General features: G+C 35.9%; 1 protein-coding gene across 1 annotated transcript in view; it reads left to right on the top strand.

Moving 5' to 3' along the window:
* Nucleotides 1-16,076, top strand: part of LOC150102772 (uncharacterized) — a 275,594-nt gene that overhangs the window by 69,722 nt on the left and 189,796 nt on the right. Inside the window, exon 6 of the mRNA XM_090398736.1 lies at nt 12,260-12,388. Within this exon, the coding sequence (XP_090254862.1) occupies nt 12,260-12,388 (129 nt within the window). The remainder of the gene's footprint in view (nt 1-12,259; nt 12,389-16,076) is intronic.

The following is a 16,076-nucleotide window of genomic DNA, read 5'->3' as shown; positions in this document are numbered from 1 at the left end:
AAAAGGGCGGTAATTATGAAGAGCTAAGGAGACAGCTTGCAGGTTTAGCATGGAATGAACAGTTAGCCGGAAAAGAGATCAATGCAGCTTGGGAGATATTCAAGACCTATCTAGTAGAAGCAATGTCTAAATGTATTCCAAGGGTCAGAAGGTTAAATAAGGTAGGTGTGAAATGGATGAATGAAGAGATTAAGCATACAATAGAAAAAGGGCATTATGGAGGCAGCATAAGAGAACTGGTAATAACCAGTTCCATGAGGACTACAAAGACCAGGCAAGGAGGACTTGGTTGGTAAGGGTAGCAAAAGTGAGGTATGAGTAGCAGTTAGCTAATGAAGACAAAAAGAATCCTAGGGAGTTCTTTCAATATGTAGCCAGCAAAAAAAAAAAAAAGAATGATTATGGAAGGATGACATTGATTGGAGAAAATGGTATAAGGACAACTGCTGCAGACAATATAGTGGAGATACTTAATGAGCAGTTCATAAGGGTCTTTCATTCTTGTTAATGCGACTTCATGGAGAGACTGAGAGCAGTTGATGATGGGAAAGAGAGAGAGACTGACTGTAAGTGAGCAAGAAATGTATGGGGAGTTGAGGAAACCTGATGTTAATAAGGCTGTGAGACTTGATAATATATCACCATGTATTCTGAAGGAATGTGCCAAGTAGTTGACATCTGCCTTGACACATTTTTTTAATATGAGTCTTGCATTGGGTGAGGTTCTAAAGGAGTGGAAGAAGGACAAGATTGCACCACTTCATAAGGGAGGTGATAGAACTCAAGCATCCAACTATAGGCTTATCTGTGTGTCAGGTATTGTGGTTACATTGTTGGAGAAGTTTGTGAGAACTAGGATCCAGAATTGGGTTGACAACAATGGTATTATCTTTGATGGACAGATGGATTTGCAAAAGGGAGGTCATGATTTAGTAATCTACTTACTCATTACAATAAGGTGACACCATCCTTGGACAGAGAAGAGGGATACACAGTAATATACTTAGATTTTGCAAAGGCTTTTGATAGACTACTGCATAATAAGTTGATAGTCGAACTAGAGCAGATGGGTTGGATATTAGATTAGTGCATTGGATCGGAGACTGGCTATCTGATAGGTATCAGCAAGTTGTGTATGGAGGAGCAATATCCCAGAAGAGGAAAGTCACTAGCCATGTACCTCAGTTGTTTGCAGATGATGCAAAGTTGTAATGAATTATGAAGAGTAGAGAAGATGTTGTTGCCTTACAAGAAGACTTGAATAAATTGAGTGATTGAGCATGAGAATGGGGATGTGAGTTCAACGTTGCAAAATGTAAGGTTTTAAAATTTGGGAAACAAAGATGGAATGTAGAATTTATGCTTGGTGGGGATATATTGTTGGAGGTGGAGGAAATAAGATATCTTGGGGTGATAGTGGATAAGTGTCTGAAATTTAGAGGACACATAACCAAAATTGTGAGGATAACACAAAGACTTCTGGGAATGATGTGGAGGACGCTGACTTGTAGGAGTATGGAGATTATTGTTCCATTGTATAAAGCATTGATTAAACCACACATGGACTACTATGCACAGATTTGGTCACCTGGTTTTCAAAAGGATGAAGAGATATTTGAATGGGTCCAGAGACAAGTGATTAAGGTAGTTTCTGATCTCTGGAATGTCGAATATGAGGAAAGGCTTAGAAGATGCAATTTACAGAGTCTAGTGGATAGGAGGAAGAGGGGAGATATGATAGAGACCTACAAGTTAGTAAGGGGTTGTTATAGGAATGTTAGAGAGTTTCTACAGAAAACAGTAGGAGATCAGGGGAGAACTACAGGTCATCCCTTAAAGCTGTATATGGAGGGTGTGAACAGGGGAGTAGGGTTTGAATGCAGAGTTGTGAATGATTGGAATGCCTTGCCCGAGAGTATGGTATGTGTAGAGAATTTGAGTGTGTTTAAGGTGTGGTATGATTAGCTATGTGTATTATAAAAGGACCTCCTAGATGTGTCTTTGACTCCATGGGTCTTGGGGTAAGAATAATTTGAAAGGGAATTGGGTATGGAATGGAATAACTTCAGAAAGAAGTAAAAGAATTTCAAGACATTTAGAATTTAAATTTCTTGTTACAAATAGGAGCTAGTTGAAAAGCAGATGCATTATAGGAAATTAGTCAATGAACAGGTTGCATAGGAAAATGCAGCCAATGTTTAGATATATGGAATAAACTTTTTGAATGAAAAAATTTATATATGGAAGATTTGGTAGTGGAATGGATTTAAGTGTCTGGACAAGCTGTGTTAATGAAAGGGTTGAAGATTCAGAAAAACTAACTATTTGTGGTAGAAATATGCCTAGTGAATAAAGGAAGTTTATGAAATGACTGAATAAGAACACACATGAAGATGACTATGAATTTGGTCACTAGATTCAGAAAAACTAACTCTGTAGTAGAAATATGACTAGTGAATAAAGGAAGTTGATAAAATGACTAAATATGAACACACATGACTATGAATTTGGTGTAACCAAATTCATAGCCATCTCTCCCTACATAATGTAACCCAACATTGTGTTTGGAAAATAAAGCAGCAATTTTTTGAGAAAAAAGTAGTTAAAATATGAAAAGCTTTCTAAGCTTATAATATCCTTTCCCTAGAAAATCTAAACCAAGTAATAATTACAGTAATTGGGATAGTTTAGTGAATTATTATAATTATCTTTTTTTTTTCACCTTTTATCTAAAGTCTGATTAATTACTCAGAAATTCATAATACAAAATTAGTGATGTCTAGCATGCCAGTGATTTTGCTTAGTTGTCATCATTTCAAGTTTTTATTTCTTAGTTTATTTATACAGGTAGTTAATTCATTCCTAGCCCAAGCTTGTAAAGCAAGAATTTATTCCCCATAGACTTAACATTATAAACTGGAATTACATTTCCATCAATATAATTTTGATGGGAATGTAATTCCCATTAAATAATGATAAATGACCCATCTCTTACCAACTCATGCTCCTCACTTTCACATAGATGTTTGGTCTCTGCAGTTTGCATATTCTAAATATTTCCATGGCAAATGTTCATCTGAAATGTCAATAATTTACGCACTTAGTATTAATCCTATTGGAACATGTTCAGCTGCTCGCCCCACATCCTTTCACAGTACTACACCTTGAAACCCACAGAACAAGCTTCTTATCCTCCTCCTTCATCCCTGCTATGCTGTATTGTGGAATACAATATACAGACTTTTAAATCAAATTTAAAGTTTCTCCTTTCCCAACCCACTACCCATATACAGTACTAACATACTATAGGTTGATCAACCAACCTCTCATGTATGGGCCCAACATAATAATAATAATAAAAAAAATCCTATTGATGGGAATTTTATTGTTTATAATAATGTTAAATAAAGATAAAAAAATTATGCTGATGATTTACATATTGAAAGGAATTAAATACAACCTTTAAAATGAAGCAAATTATGTAATACAAATGTTAGATTACTTATAATTTATTATTGTCAAATGCATACCTGATGATTTATCTTCGCTATTATTATTATTATTACTTGCTGTACTATTCATTTGTTTTGAATTACTGTACAGTATTAATAAAATGGATAAATGTGAAATAAGACAGCAAAAATGAAGCAACACAAACCACTCTTCATAATTTAAGCTCTGGTAGAGTTCCAAGAAAGTGGATAGAGGACAAAATAATTCCATTGAATCTTAGAATCTCACTAGGGAGAGTCTTAGAATCTCCCTAGAGAAGCTAAATATAATTTGCTATTATAGACTAATCAGTATCTCAGGCATGGTGGTAAAAGTACTGGAAAAATTAGTCAAAAAGAAAATTCAAGAATGGGTGGATAAAAATATGATACTGTATGAGCGACAATATGGCTTTGTGAATGGTTGATCATGCCTTAGTAATTTACTATCTTTTTATAATAGAGTAAAAGCAGAGTTCGATAAAGGAATGGCATGATTATTCTGTTGGATTTGCAAAGGCATAAGAGGGTGACAGCTGGACAGATATCAAAAAGTGGTATATGGAGGGGCAGAATCGAGGCAAAAACAGGTGACCAGTAGTGTGCTGCAAAGTTCAGTGTTGTGACCATTGCTGTTTAATTTGTACATAAATGATATAGGAAATAACCTGAAAGGAAATATTCAGTTGTTTTTTTGCTGATGATGTGAAATTTGGTGGAGTATCAGTTAATTAAGTTGATATGATGAGCTTGTAGGATGATTTAAAGAGGCTGTGAGTGTGAGTGAAAGATAATCATTGTCAGTGTAATGTGGAGAAATGTAAAGTTATGCATTTTTGGATAAATAGATTACAAGCTGTGCATCACATTGATGACACTGTACTCCAAGAAACAGATGAAGCTAGAGATTTAGAGGTGTGGTGGTAGACAGAGTTAAAGTTTAGAGGACATATTGCCAAGGTTGCTAACATAGCTCATAAGATTACTTGGCTATTGAAGAACACATTAACAAGTAGAGATAAGGAAGTTGTTATTTCTCTTTATAAGGCCTTGATACATCTACATCTGGGTTACTGTGCTCAAGTCTGGTCTCCTGGGTTTCTTGGGGGATGAGGAAGTGGTGGAGAATATTCAGAGGCAAGTGACCAAGATGATGAGTGGTCTGTGGAATGTTCCCTATGAAGATAGATTGAGGGTGTGTTTATTGCAGAAGTAGGTTGATAACAGAAAAAGAGAGAATATGATAGAAACATTTAAGTTGCTTAAAGGGTTTTTATAGGATTGATACAGGGGAAATGTTTCTACACTTGACTGGAGGGGCCAGAACAAGGGGTTGTCCCTGGAAGTTGAATAAAGGTGTGGTTAGTAGGGGTATGAGGACTAGATTTTTTGCTTGGAGAGTTTTGAATGAGTGGAATGGGTTGGCAAGTTAGTTGCAAGTGTTTTATCTGTTAATGGGTTCAAGGAGAGGTATGATAAATTGTGTGGATAGTTTGGGTCTCCTGTGGTGAGTCTTTGGACTCCATCAAGGTGCCCAAACATTAATAATAATAATAATAATGTCAGCATAGTAACTTCTTTATGTTATGTGAATCATTGAGTTGCTCTCGTCTGCTTGAACTAACACACACACACACACACACACACACACACACACACACACACACACACACACAGTAGTACTATATTGTATTATACAAAGAAATTATTTATGTCATGCAAGTATTAAAAGTTGTTTATTATTCATTATCATCAAATGCACACGTGATGATTTGTCTTTGCAATTTCTTTTTATTGTGGAATTATGAGGCTGGTGATAATGAAAAGCTTAGGAGACAACTGGCAGCTATAGCATGGAAAGAGGAGAAAGATGTTGCTTCGGCATTGATCAAGAGAAATTTAACAGCAGTAAGGTATGAGTGTATTCTAAAGATGAAAAGGCTAAATCAGGTAGGAGCATATTGGATGAATTAAGAGATTAAGCATGAAATCTGGAAAAAGGCAATGTGGGAGCATTTGTAATAATTAGTTGCATGAAGAGTACAAAGAGCAGTCCAGGAGGGTGACTTAGTTGGTAAAGACAGCAAAAGTGCAGTACGAGAAGAAATTAACCAGTCAAGCTAAGAAAAATCCTAGTGAGTTCTTTTGATATGTGGCAAGCAAAAGAAAAAAAAAAAAAGACTGTGGGAGTATGATGCTAGTTGATGACACTGACAAATTGGTAACTAATGCAGAGGATATAGTTCAAGTATTAAATGAGTAGTTAATAATCTGTCATTGTCTTTCATCATCGTGAAGGCAAGATGAGAAGCTGGAGTGTAAATGGTATAATGGAGGATGGACTGATGGTGAATAAGCAGGAGGTATATATTGAATTAAGTAAAGTTTACATTAATAAGACAGTAGGACTTGACATTATATCACCACCTCCCTTGAAGGAATGCTCTAGGGAATTAACAGCACTTTTGGCACATCTGTTTAACAGGAGTCTTGCAATAGGGTGAGTGCCAAAGGAATGGAAGGTGGGAGAAATTGTTCTACTTCAAAGGGGGATGTGGATAAGACTGAGACTACAAATTAAAAGCTGATCTATATGTCTGGAGTTGTTGTTCAGGTGCTAGAGAAGTTGGTGATGACTAGGATTCAGAAATAGGCTGATAATATCAGTATTCTTTATAATGGTCATCATGAGTTTGGTAGAGAGAGGTTATGATTTAGCAATGTGCTTACTTATTACAAGTGACAAATGTGCTGGATAAAGGAATGCATATACAGTGGTGTCTTGGACGTTTTAAAGGGCTTTGATAGACTGCCACATGATAAGCTGGAAGCTAAATTGAAAGAGATGGGATCTGATAAGACTAGTCAGTTAGATAGCTCATTGTCTGTCAGATAGGTATGAGCAGTTTATGTATGGAGGAGTGGTATCCCAAAAGAGGATTGTTACTAGCAGAGTGTCACAGGGATTTGTCTTGAAATTTGGAATGTAGAGTATACAAATAATGGGGAAATTTTGAAAGGACGTGGAAGATATGTGGGAGTGATAGTGGACAGACTTAAAGTTTAGGGATCACATTGCTAAAACTGTGAAAACATCCCAACAGATTATGGCAATAATGAGGAGTACATTGATATGCAGAAGCAGAGTGGTTCTCCTGTGCTTTGATCAGGCCACATATGGTCTACCATACACAGATTTGGTCACCTGGTTTTCAAGGAGATAAGGATGTTTTTGATTATATAGAGATACCTGTGGAGAATTCATGACTAAATTTAACACACGCAAACCACAGTAGTAGGTTTTTTAATTACGTAAATATTTTGTCCTAAGTATCTTAGGACATCATCAGTACAGTAGAACAATACTAGGAATGCCACAGAGGATAGGGTGCGTACGTATAATGGAATCCAAATTGCATGCAGTGGTGCGTTGCAGCCTGAACTTGAATTGAATTAAATTAAAATTAAATTACAATTAAATGATGTTCTTGCCATCCCTAAAGTATGGGAAATTGTCATACAAAATTGTGTAAAAATAACTTAATTGTAATTTAATTTTAATTTAATTCAATTTAATTTAATTTAAGTTCAGGCCACAACTCACTGCTGCATGCAATTTGGATTCCATTGTATGTACGCACCCTATCCTTTGTGTCATTATTAGTATTGTTCTACTGTACTGTTGATGTCCTAAGATACCTAGGACAAAATATTTACGTAATAATAAACCTACTACTGTGGTTCACGTGTGTTAAATTTAGTCAAGGATGTTTTGGAGAAGGTCCAGAGAAGGTTTACTAAGTCATTGTCAGGTCTGTGGAATGACAGTGAGAAGAGATTAAGGGACTTTAATTTGTAGAACCTTGTGAATAGAAAGAGAGAGGATATGATTGAGATAAAAGTTAATGTGAGGGAGTAAGGTTACCAGGTTAATATGGAGATGATTTTTCATAGAGTAGAGGAAGACAAGAGTAACACAAGAAACCATCCCTTAAAGCTATATAAGGAGGGTGTGAGTAAGTGAGCAAAAGAGTTGGTAGTGGTAGTAGGAACAAATGACTTGACTGGGAAAAAGGTGAATGTAAGAAGTTGTTAAGAATAAAAGATAATAATGTGATTGGATAGATAGTCAGTGTTGATACCCAGATATGACAACGATGAGATGAAGTGGAGTGCAAGGATTCTGAATGATATGTTAGTAGAAATGTGCAAAGAGAAAGAAGTGCAGTTTATTGGATGAATTTGAAAAACAGATGGAATTGTGTAAGAGTGATAGACTAAATTTGAATGGTTTTGGTATCTGTCATTTGGAAAGGCTGCTACTGGGAGGGAGAGAAATGAGCACAAAAAATGAATCTGAGTAAGTAAAAAGTGATGTGGAAGAGCAGGACAGTAAGGAGAGATTTAAGTGGTGCTTATGAATGGAGAAGTGGGTAGCATGAGTGTAGAGAATGAGAGGATAAGTGTCTAAGACAAACAAGGAAACTAGGAGAACTCACAGACCAGATACATTAGAACAGTGTGAAAAAGGTTGATGCACAATGAGGAAGTGAAAATGTGAGTAAACAAGAAAGAAATGGGATCACCTGGGATGTAGGAGGAATAGTTTGGTTTGAAGTGGGTACTGGGATGGGTAATTAGAGAGAGAGAGAGAGAGAGAGAGGAATGGCTCAAGGAATGCAGCATGAAGAAATCACATTTAATAAGTGGCATCTGTGAGACTTGTTATAGATCCAAAAATGAACTGTTGTTTGTATAGGAATACTAGTAGTATCAGAAACAAGGAAAATGAAATTTTGCATTGATTAAGTCATTAACCCAAAAATTGTTGGAATAAATGTGATGTAGTTGGACGAGGATGACATCCCAACACGAATAGAAATAGATGGGGTATGATATTTTTCAAGAAGGCAGAAACTAAAAAAAGGAGGTGGAGTGCTGTTGATGATAGAAAAGAAGTTGAGCCCATGCAAGATAGAGATGCATGGTGGAATAGTGGTGGTTTTGAGGCAGTATGGTTGCATTAGGTTGAGACAGAGCTGAATTGAATGAAATCCTTATTCAGATTTTGTTAAAGAGCTGTTAATGTGCTGGGTAGTAACCATGAAATGTATAAGTAAATTAGCCAAGCAAATAGGAAACAGGTGATCATTATGGATGCTTTTTATGGCAATATAGACTGGAATAACAAGATAACATCTAGAAATAAAAAAATGAATTTCTCAAGTTTTTGAGACACAACTACCTCAAGCAGTATGTGACAATCAAGGATCTTGGATCTGAATATCTCATCAGAGGATGTCATTATAAATGAGGTGTCAAATCTCCCTCCAGTTGGTGAGAATGACCATGAAGTGATTACCTGGGTGGTTGCCAGCCATACTTCTGTGAGGAAAGGATATCTGTGGAACTACAAGGCTGGTGATTATGAAAAGCTCAGGAGAGAGAGAGCTTACAGCTGTCACACTGTATAATGAGCTGACTGGAGAGGGGATCAATGCTGTTGCTTGGATGATAATCAAGAATTATCATCCAAGGTCTAAATGTATTAGAGATCAGAAGGCTAAATAAGGTCGATCTGAAATGGATCAATGCAGCAATTAAGCATGCAGTACAGAGGATGAAGGCATATGGAGGCAACATAAGATGAGTATTGATAGTATGAGTAGTAATAATCAGTTCCATGAAGAGTACAAAGAACGGGCAAGGGAAGCAAAGGTGCAGTGTAAGCAGCAGTAAGGTAATGAAAGGAAAAAAAACAAAATACCCTATTCATTTCTTTCAATTTGTAGCCAGTAGAATAAAAAATGATTATGGAAGGATGACATTCATTGAAGAAAATCGTAAAAGGATAACTGCTTGTTGATATATTAAATGATTAGTTCATAAAGGTATTTCATCCTTGTGAATGTGACATAAAGGGGAGAAGGAGACTGGCTGTGAGTGAGCAAGAAGTATATGTGGAATTGAGCAAACTTGATGTTAACAAGGCTGTGGAACTTAATGATATAACACCCCATGTTTTGAGGAACTGTGCCAGGGAGTCAACATCTACTTGTTTAATATGAGACTTACACTGGGCAAAGTTCCAAAGGAATGGAAGGAAGCAAGATTATATTGCTTCATAAGGGAGATCACAGAACTCAAGCTTCAAATTATAATCCAGTCGGTTTGTCAGGTGTTGCAGTTAGTGTTGGAGAGGTAAGTGAGAACCATGATGAAGAATTAGGTTGATAACAACAGTGGCATTTTCTTTGTGCAGCAGGGATTTGCTATAGGAAGGCCATGTTTTAGTAATCTGTTTTCTTACCTACAATATGGTGACTGGTGCATTCGACCAAGGAAATGAGTACGCAGTAGCATGCTTATTGATGCTTATGAGTATGATGTACAAAGGATAGATTGCCACATGATAAGCTGATAGTTAGGCTAGATTGGGTAATGTTGGATATTAGATTAGTGCATTGGATTGGAGATTGGCTTTCTGATAGATATCACCAAGTTGTGCATTGGGGAACAATATCTCAGAAGTGTAAAGTCGCTAGGAGTGTGTTTTAGGGCCATTGCTGTTTAGTCTGAATGTTAATGATATTGGGGAAGATTTGAATAGGGATATTCATTTGTTTGCAGATGATGCAAAATTGGGAAATACTATGAGAGGTAGAGCAGATATGGCTTTTTAGGAGAATTTGAATAGACTGAGTGAATGGACACAGAAGTGGTGTTCCTATCAATGTTGTCAAGTGTAAGGTGTTAAAATTTGGAAAACAAAGATGAGATGTGGAGTAAACACTTGGTGGGAATAGGATATATTAGAGCAGGTGGAGGAAATAAGGATCAGAGTATGATTGTGGATTGTGATCTAAAATTTAGAGGACACATTTCTAAAATGATGAAGACAACACAATGAGTTCTGGAAAACACTGACTTGTAGAAGTGGATTCTGGTTTCATTATATAAGGCCTTTTATATGGCCATATATGGACTACTGTGCACAGATTTGGTCACCTGTTTTGAAAAATGATGAAGCATTGGAAAGGGTCAAGAGAATTGACTAAGGCAGTTTCTGGAATGTTGAGTATGAAGTAAACAGGGAAGATGCAATTTATAGTCTAGTGGATATCAGGAGGAGGGCCACTGTAAGTATAAGTTGGTAAGGGATTGTTTTGGAATTAACATTGAAAAGGTTTTTCATAGAATGTTGGGAGAGGGTAGGGCACAAGTGGTCATCTCTAGAAGATGTAGAAGGAGAGTGTGAGCAGATGAGTGAATAGCAGGTTTTTGCATGGAGAGTGGTGAATGATTGGAATGCATTGCCTTGAGCATGTGGTGCTGCTGAGAATGATGAATGTATTTAAGGCATGACATGGGGACCTCCCACAATGAGTCTTTGATTCTGTGGAGGTCTGAGAATAATAATAATATAAACTGGCCAAAACCAGTTTATATTACATTACCATGTGGGACAAGCCAGGAGTCACTTATTTTTCAGCATTGTGTGCAGATGGTTGAAAAGTTGTAGTCTGATGTATGAAATGATCTGATAAGTGATTTGCAAATATTGCATAGTATCAATCCTTGATTCATATTAAGTGGTCCTTGTGAAAAGATGATGCAGTAATGTTTTCCTTTATTGCATTTATGTTTATGTATTTTTTACCTAGAAGAAGCTGCCAGTTTAGTGACAAAACTAGTAGGTTTCACTATCTTTGTAGTCAGCTATGACCATATAAAATCCAGTTGATTTCTAATTCTATAATAATGCTAGTGTAGCCCTCCTGCTGTGAGTCTTTGAACTCCATGGAAATTCCTGTATAGTAGTAACCATAATTAGATGATAGGTCATAGCCCAATGAATGACAATGCATGATTCTTTTTTTGACTTATCATTAAGCTGTCTTTCCTTGCAGTTAGATTCCAGTTTGCCAATGATGACTGAAACTGAACAATTACAGATTATGTTCAGATGATATGATTGGCACTAAGCAGTCTTTTTTTATTTTTAAATGTAAAAATGTTCTGCAAATTTTGAATATTATGCAAACTTAGTTGCACATGCAATTTTCAATTTAAAAAACAGGTTATAGAACTGGAAGATTATGGATGGCTATACTATTTGTGAACTTCCTGAATATCAGTTGAGTTTAGATTTGAAGAAGATTATTATTTTTTTTTTATTATTATTTGACACCTCCAGGGAGTCCAAAGATTCATTGAGGGAGAGTGTGCCAACAGCATCGAACGATTGATTCCCTTCCAACTACTAACCATGCTCAAACTTGCTTAACTTTTTTGTTAAGCCATTAGTAGCAGAGGCTCTACCAATCGACCAACCTTTGCTTGATGTGGAGCTAAGGAATGTCGCTGTCCCCCCCCCCCATATCAGCCTTATTTTAAATGTTCAAAAATTTTACCACTGATTTTTTTATTTTTTTTATTTTAATGAACTGTCCTTGTAATTTATGGAAAACAATGAAGACTTACTGTTTTCATAGAAATTTCTTATTGTATAATAAACACACCAGACAAAAAAAGATTAGAAGCAGATATGTCTGTAATCAAAAAACATGTACTTTTTTTTTTTTTTTTGAAGAATTGAAGGGAGAATTTCAAAAGAAAATACAATTAACTACTAAAATGTATAAAATGAATAATCCATTGGAGTATTCTTTTCTAATTATATCCGGTTACAAATTTGTTTATGCTTTTAAATAGACTTTCTGAAAGTGAATGTCAGTTATTGCATAGGAAACTTTCTTTCTGTTTAGGAAGTAAAACTCGTTTAGTGGGAAGAATACTACTCATAAGTGCTAAAACTGGTAAAGTACTGCAATGGGTAGAGGTACCAGACAAACGAGAAAGTTATTATTCTCCACAAGTCATTGTTCATCCTGATGGTAAGATTGTTAGTATGTAAGTATGTTAGTATCTAAATACATGAAACTGTTTATGTGGAGCTAAGGAATGTCGTTGTTATCCTCCCATATCAGCCTTATTTTAAATGTTCAAAAATTATACTAGTGATTTTTTTTATTTTTTTTTATTTTAATGAACTGTCCTTATAATTTATGGAAAACAATAGAAATTTCTTATTGTATAATAAACACGCCAGACAAAAAATCATGGAATGCAAACTTTATTTCTTAATATGAAGTTGTTATTATTATTATTACATAACACCTCCAGGGAGTCCATAGACTCATCGAGGGAGGGCACCTACTCTACAACTCCACCACTGAATCCACCAACTACAACAAACCGCAACTATCATCATCTCCAACAATGCTATCTACTGCCCAACATCGCCACTAGTATTTTCCCAGACAATCACAAACATCCATGCCCATGGCAGGATTCGAATCCGCAGCCTTTTGGCTGGAGAGCGGATACGCTGACCACTCGGCCAACCAGGCCGGCTGTCACCACCTTCTTTAATTACAGCTTGGATTTTTTTTTTGGCCTTGCTGTCAATATGATTCATTATCATATGCATATCAAGTTTATTCCACTCCATGCTTAAAAGATCCCTTAATTCTGCCAAATTTGCATGGTGTTGATGTTTCTTCTTTATGGCCCCTTTCTAACATGTCCCAGATTTTTTCAATAACATTTAGATTGGGTGAATTGGCTCGCCAGTTGAGATATGGAACTTCTTTCCTCATAGAACATGAGGAACACATAATGAACTTAGGATTCATTATGTGTCCTTATTGTTCCAAAACTGGACAAATAGCAATACATCATTATTTAAAAGTGTCAGATAATCCATGAATTTCATGTGATTGAACATCTCAATGAATGAGTCAACTCTAGCACTTCAAATGCAACCCCAAAACATGACACTGTCACCTCCTTTTTGCACAACTCTTCGGGTACATTTGGAGTTAAATACTTTTCCAGCCCTCTGCATGACCCTGGAGTGGCTATCATTGGAATACAAGCAGAATCTGGATTTGTTGGACCATATTATTCATTTCCACTGGTCAGTGGTCCAGTGATGATACAGTTTTGCCCAAGCAAGTCGAGTTTTCTTCTGGGCAATTGTTAATTTAGGACACATCCAGGCAACATAACTGAAAAAGCCTAACCCATGCAATTCCCTCTAGTATTCCTCTCGAAGCAAAAAAATCTAGTTCTAACACCTCTGTTAACCACATTCCTATACAATTTCCAGAGACCCCTTGTTCTCTCATTTCCTGCTGTACAGAATAAAGTCATCATTATCAGTCTTATAAAATCCCTTTAATAACTTGTATGCTTTTATCATATCTCTTTTATCATATCGCTTTTTGGAGCCCACAGACCTTCATCTATCCTCATACAAAACATTCCGCAGATCTGCCACAATCTTTGTCACTCACCTCTGGAATTGCAAGATTGTTAAAAGCCCATAACATCAGATTGGTTAGACTATAATAAATTGAGTTTAATCCTTTATCCAAGTGTAAGCAAACAAAGTTTGTGCCTGAAGTATCTTCAGGAGTGAGGCAACTGATAAATATGAACTAATATTTATGAGAATAAATATGAAATAGGTAAATATGACTTCTCCATTGCTTCTGCCTTAGTATCACCACCTCTAGGGCTGGCTCCCACTGACGAGACTTCAATAAAGGTCGAAACCGGTTCGGGTAGTGATCCTTCCCTTAATGCATAGCATTATACATGTCCACAAGGAGATGTGCTTTGCATTATGGGAGATACTAAGACATGGAGCAATGAGAGCTTGGTCCACCTTTACCACGAGTTGCCTCAGTCCTGAAGATACTTCAGGCACAAATTTGTTTGCTTACACTTGGATAAAGGATTAAACTAAATTTATTATAGTCTAACCAAGTGGGGTGGAAAAAGCTTCCAACATCTTTCTCTAAATCCAGCGTAATTTAATAATAAGGTGAGACACCTTTTGGCAACTCGTATAGGTAAATATGACTTCTCCATTGCTTCCACCTTAGTATCTCTGCCTCTGGGTTTGGCTCCCACGGACGAGACCTAAATAAAGGTTGAAATTGGTCTGGGTAGTGACCCTTCCCTTAATGCATAGCATTATACATGTCTGCAAGATACTGAAGATACTTCAGGCACAAACTTTGTTTGCTTACACTTGGGTAAAGGATTAAACTAAATTTATCAAAGTGTTATGTGTGCTGGAGCATGCAGGATTGAAAATAATGTGCTAACTAGTAAACAGCCAGATAGAGTCGTGTAAGTGAGATACAGATATGTTAAGCAATATGGAAGGAATTTTGGAATGAAACTTTTAAAGCATCTTTCTTTCTGTAAGTAGCAATCTTACAGAAAGAAAGATGCTTTAAAAGTTTAGTTATGAAAGTTGTGTTACCAAAGTAACTGATATAACAGTTGTGGAAGAAATTTATTGCAACTTTGGAATTTTCTAAAATAAATTTCTCATATAGCAAGATAAATGTTTATCAGATATTAAAGGTTCCATTAGTACAGTAATGATTTAATGTTTCAGAGAATAGATACAGTGAATTAATTTTTATGTGTTTGATCATTTTTCGTTGGGAATCCTTTGTACAAGTAGAGGAAAAAGATTGTGCATGTTGAAGGTGAAATTAGAAAGAAGAAAATTTTTGTTGGATATTTTAGATGGCATAAAGGAGGAATGCTGAACAATATTCAAATTTGAGGATTTTATTGTTAAGTCTGAATTTTTCATATCGCTTACTATGTATAGGAAATCTATTGTTGGTTTCAAGATTTTCATAACAGAAAATTGGATTTTAAGATAAGTGACTGTTTCTGCTGAAGGGATAAAGAAACTGTTTCAACTTTTATTTGAAGTGCAGCTGAGTTTGAGAGAAATGGTTGTTCTTTTTAGCTGGTATATTATGGGCCCATAAATAAGATGTGGTTTAGTTGATTAACTTCTTTTTTTTTTAGATTTAAAATTTTGATTCATATTGTAGAATATTGTAAATTTGTTTTAATGTAATAAATTTGATAATTTAGCATCATTAAATTGTTTTTGTTTATACTGAAGTACGATCAGTGGTCTGTTTATCATGGTGTTTCATCCTGATCAGGGGGAAATCATGAATATCTTAAGTATAGAGGACATAGGAGAGGAAGGCTTAATTGTGAGTGAACAGGGTGCAAAGAAGAGTTACAGAGATTGTATCCGGATTACAGGATTTAGATTATGAGGACAGATTGCGACTGTGGATTACAGACCCTGTTTAACAGGAGAAAGAGGAGGTGATATGATAGAGGTCTATAAACTTTTGAATGGGTATTATAGAATAGTGCCTGATGGAATTTTTCATTATATTATATCACGAGGATAGAAGGGGTAAAAAGGGAGGGGGAGTGCTATTGATGATAGCAGAAGAGTTATGTCCATAGAAAGTAGAGATGCAAGAGGTAAATAGTGCCAGCGTTTTGAGGCAGTATGGTGTGAGATAGAGGTGAATGGAATGAAATATTTGGTTGGATGTTGTTATAGACCAGGAAATGTTAATGGTACTGACTATTAAATGTATAATCAAATTAGCCAAGCAAATAAGAAAAGAGTGATCTTTGTGGATGATTTTAATTATGGCAGTATAGACTGCAATGATG

Source organism: Typopeltis vanoorti, chromosome 10 (genome assembly GCF_054136105.1).
Source record: "Typopeltis vanoorti isolate ZY-2024b chromosome 10, IOZ_Tvanoo_1.0, whole genome shotgun sequence".
Classification (NCBI taxonomy): domain Eukaryota; kingdom Metazoa; phylum Arthropoda; class Arachnida; order Uropygi; family Thelyphonidae; genus Typopeltis; species Typopeltis vanoorti.
This window is presented reverse-complemented; position numbering and strand designations above follow the sequence as displayed.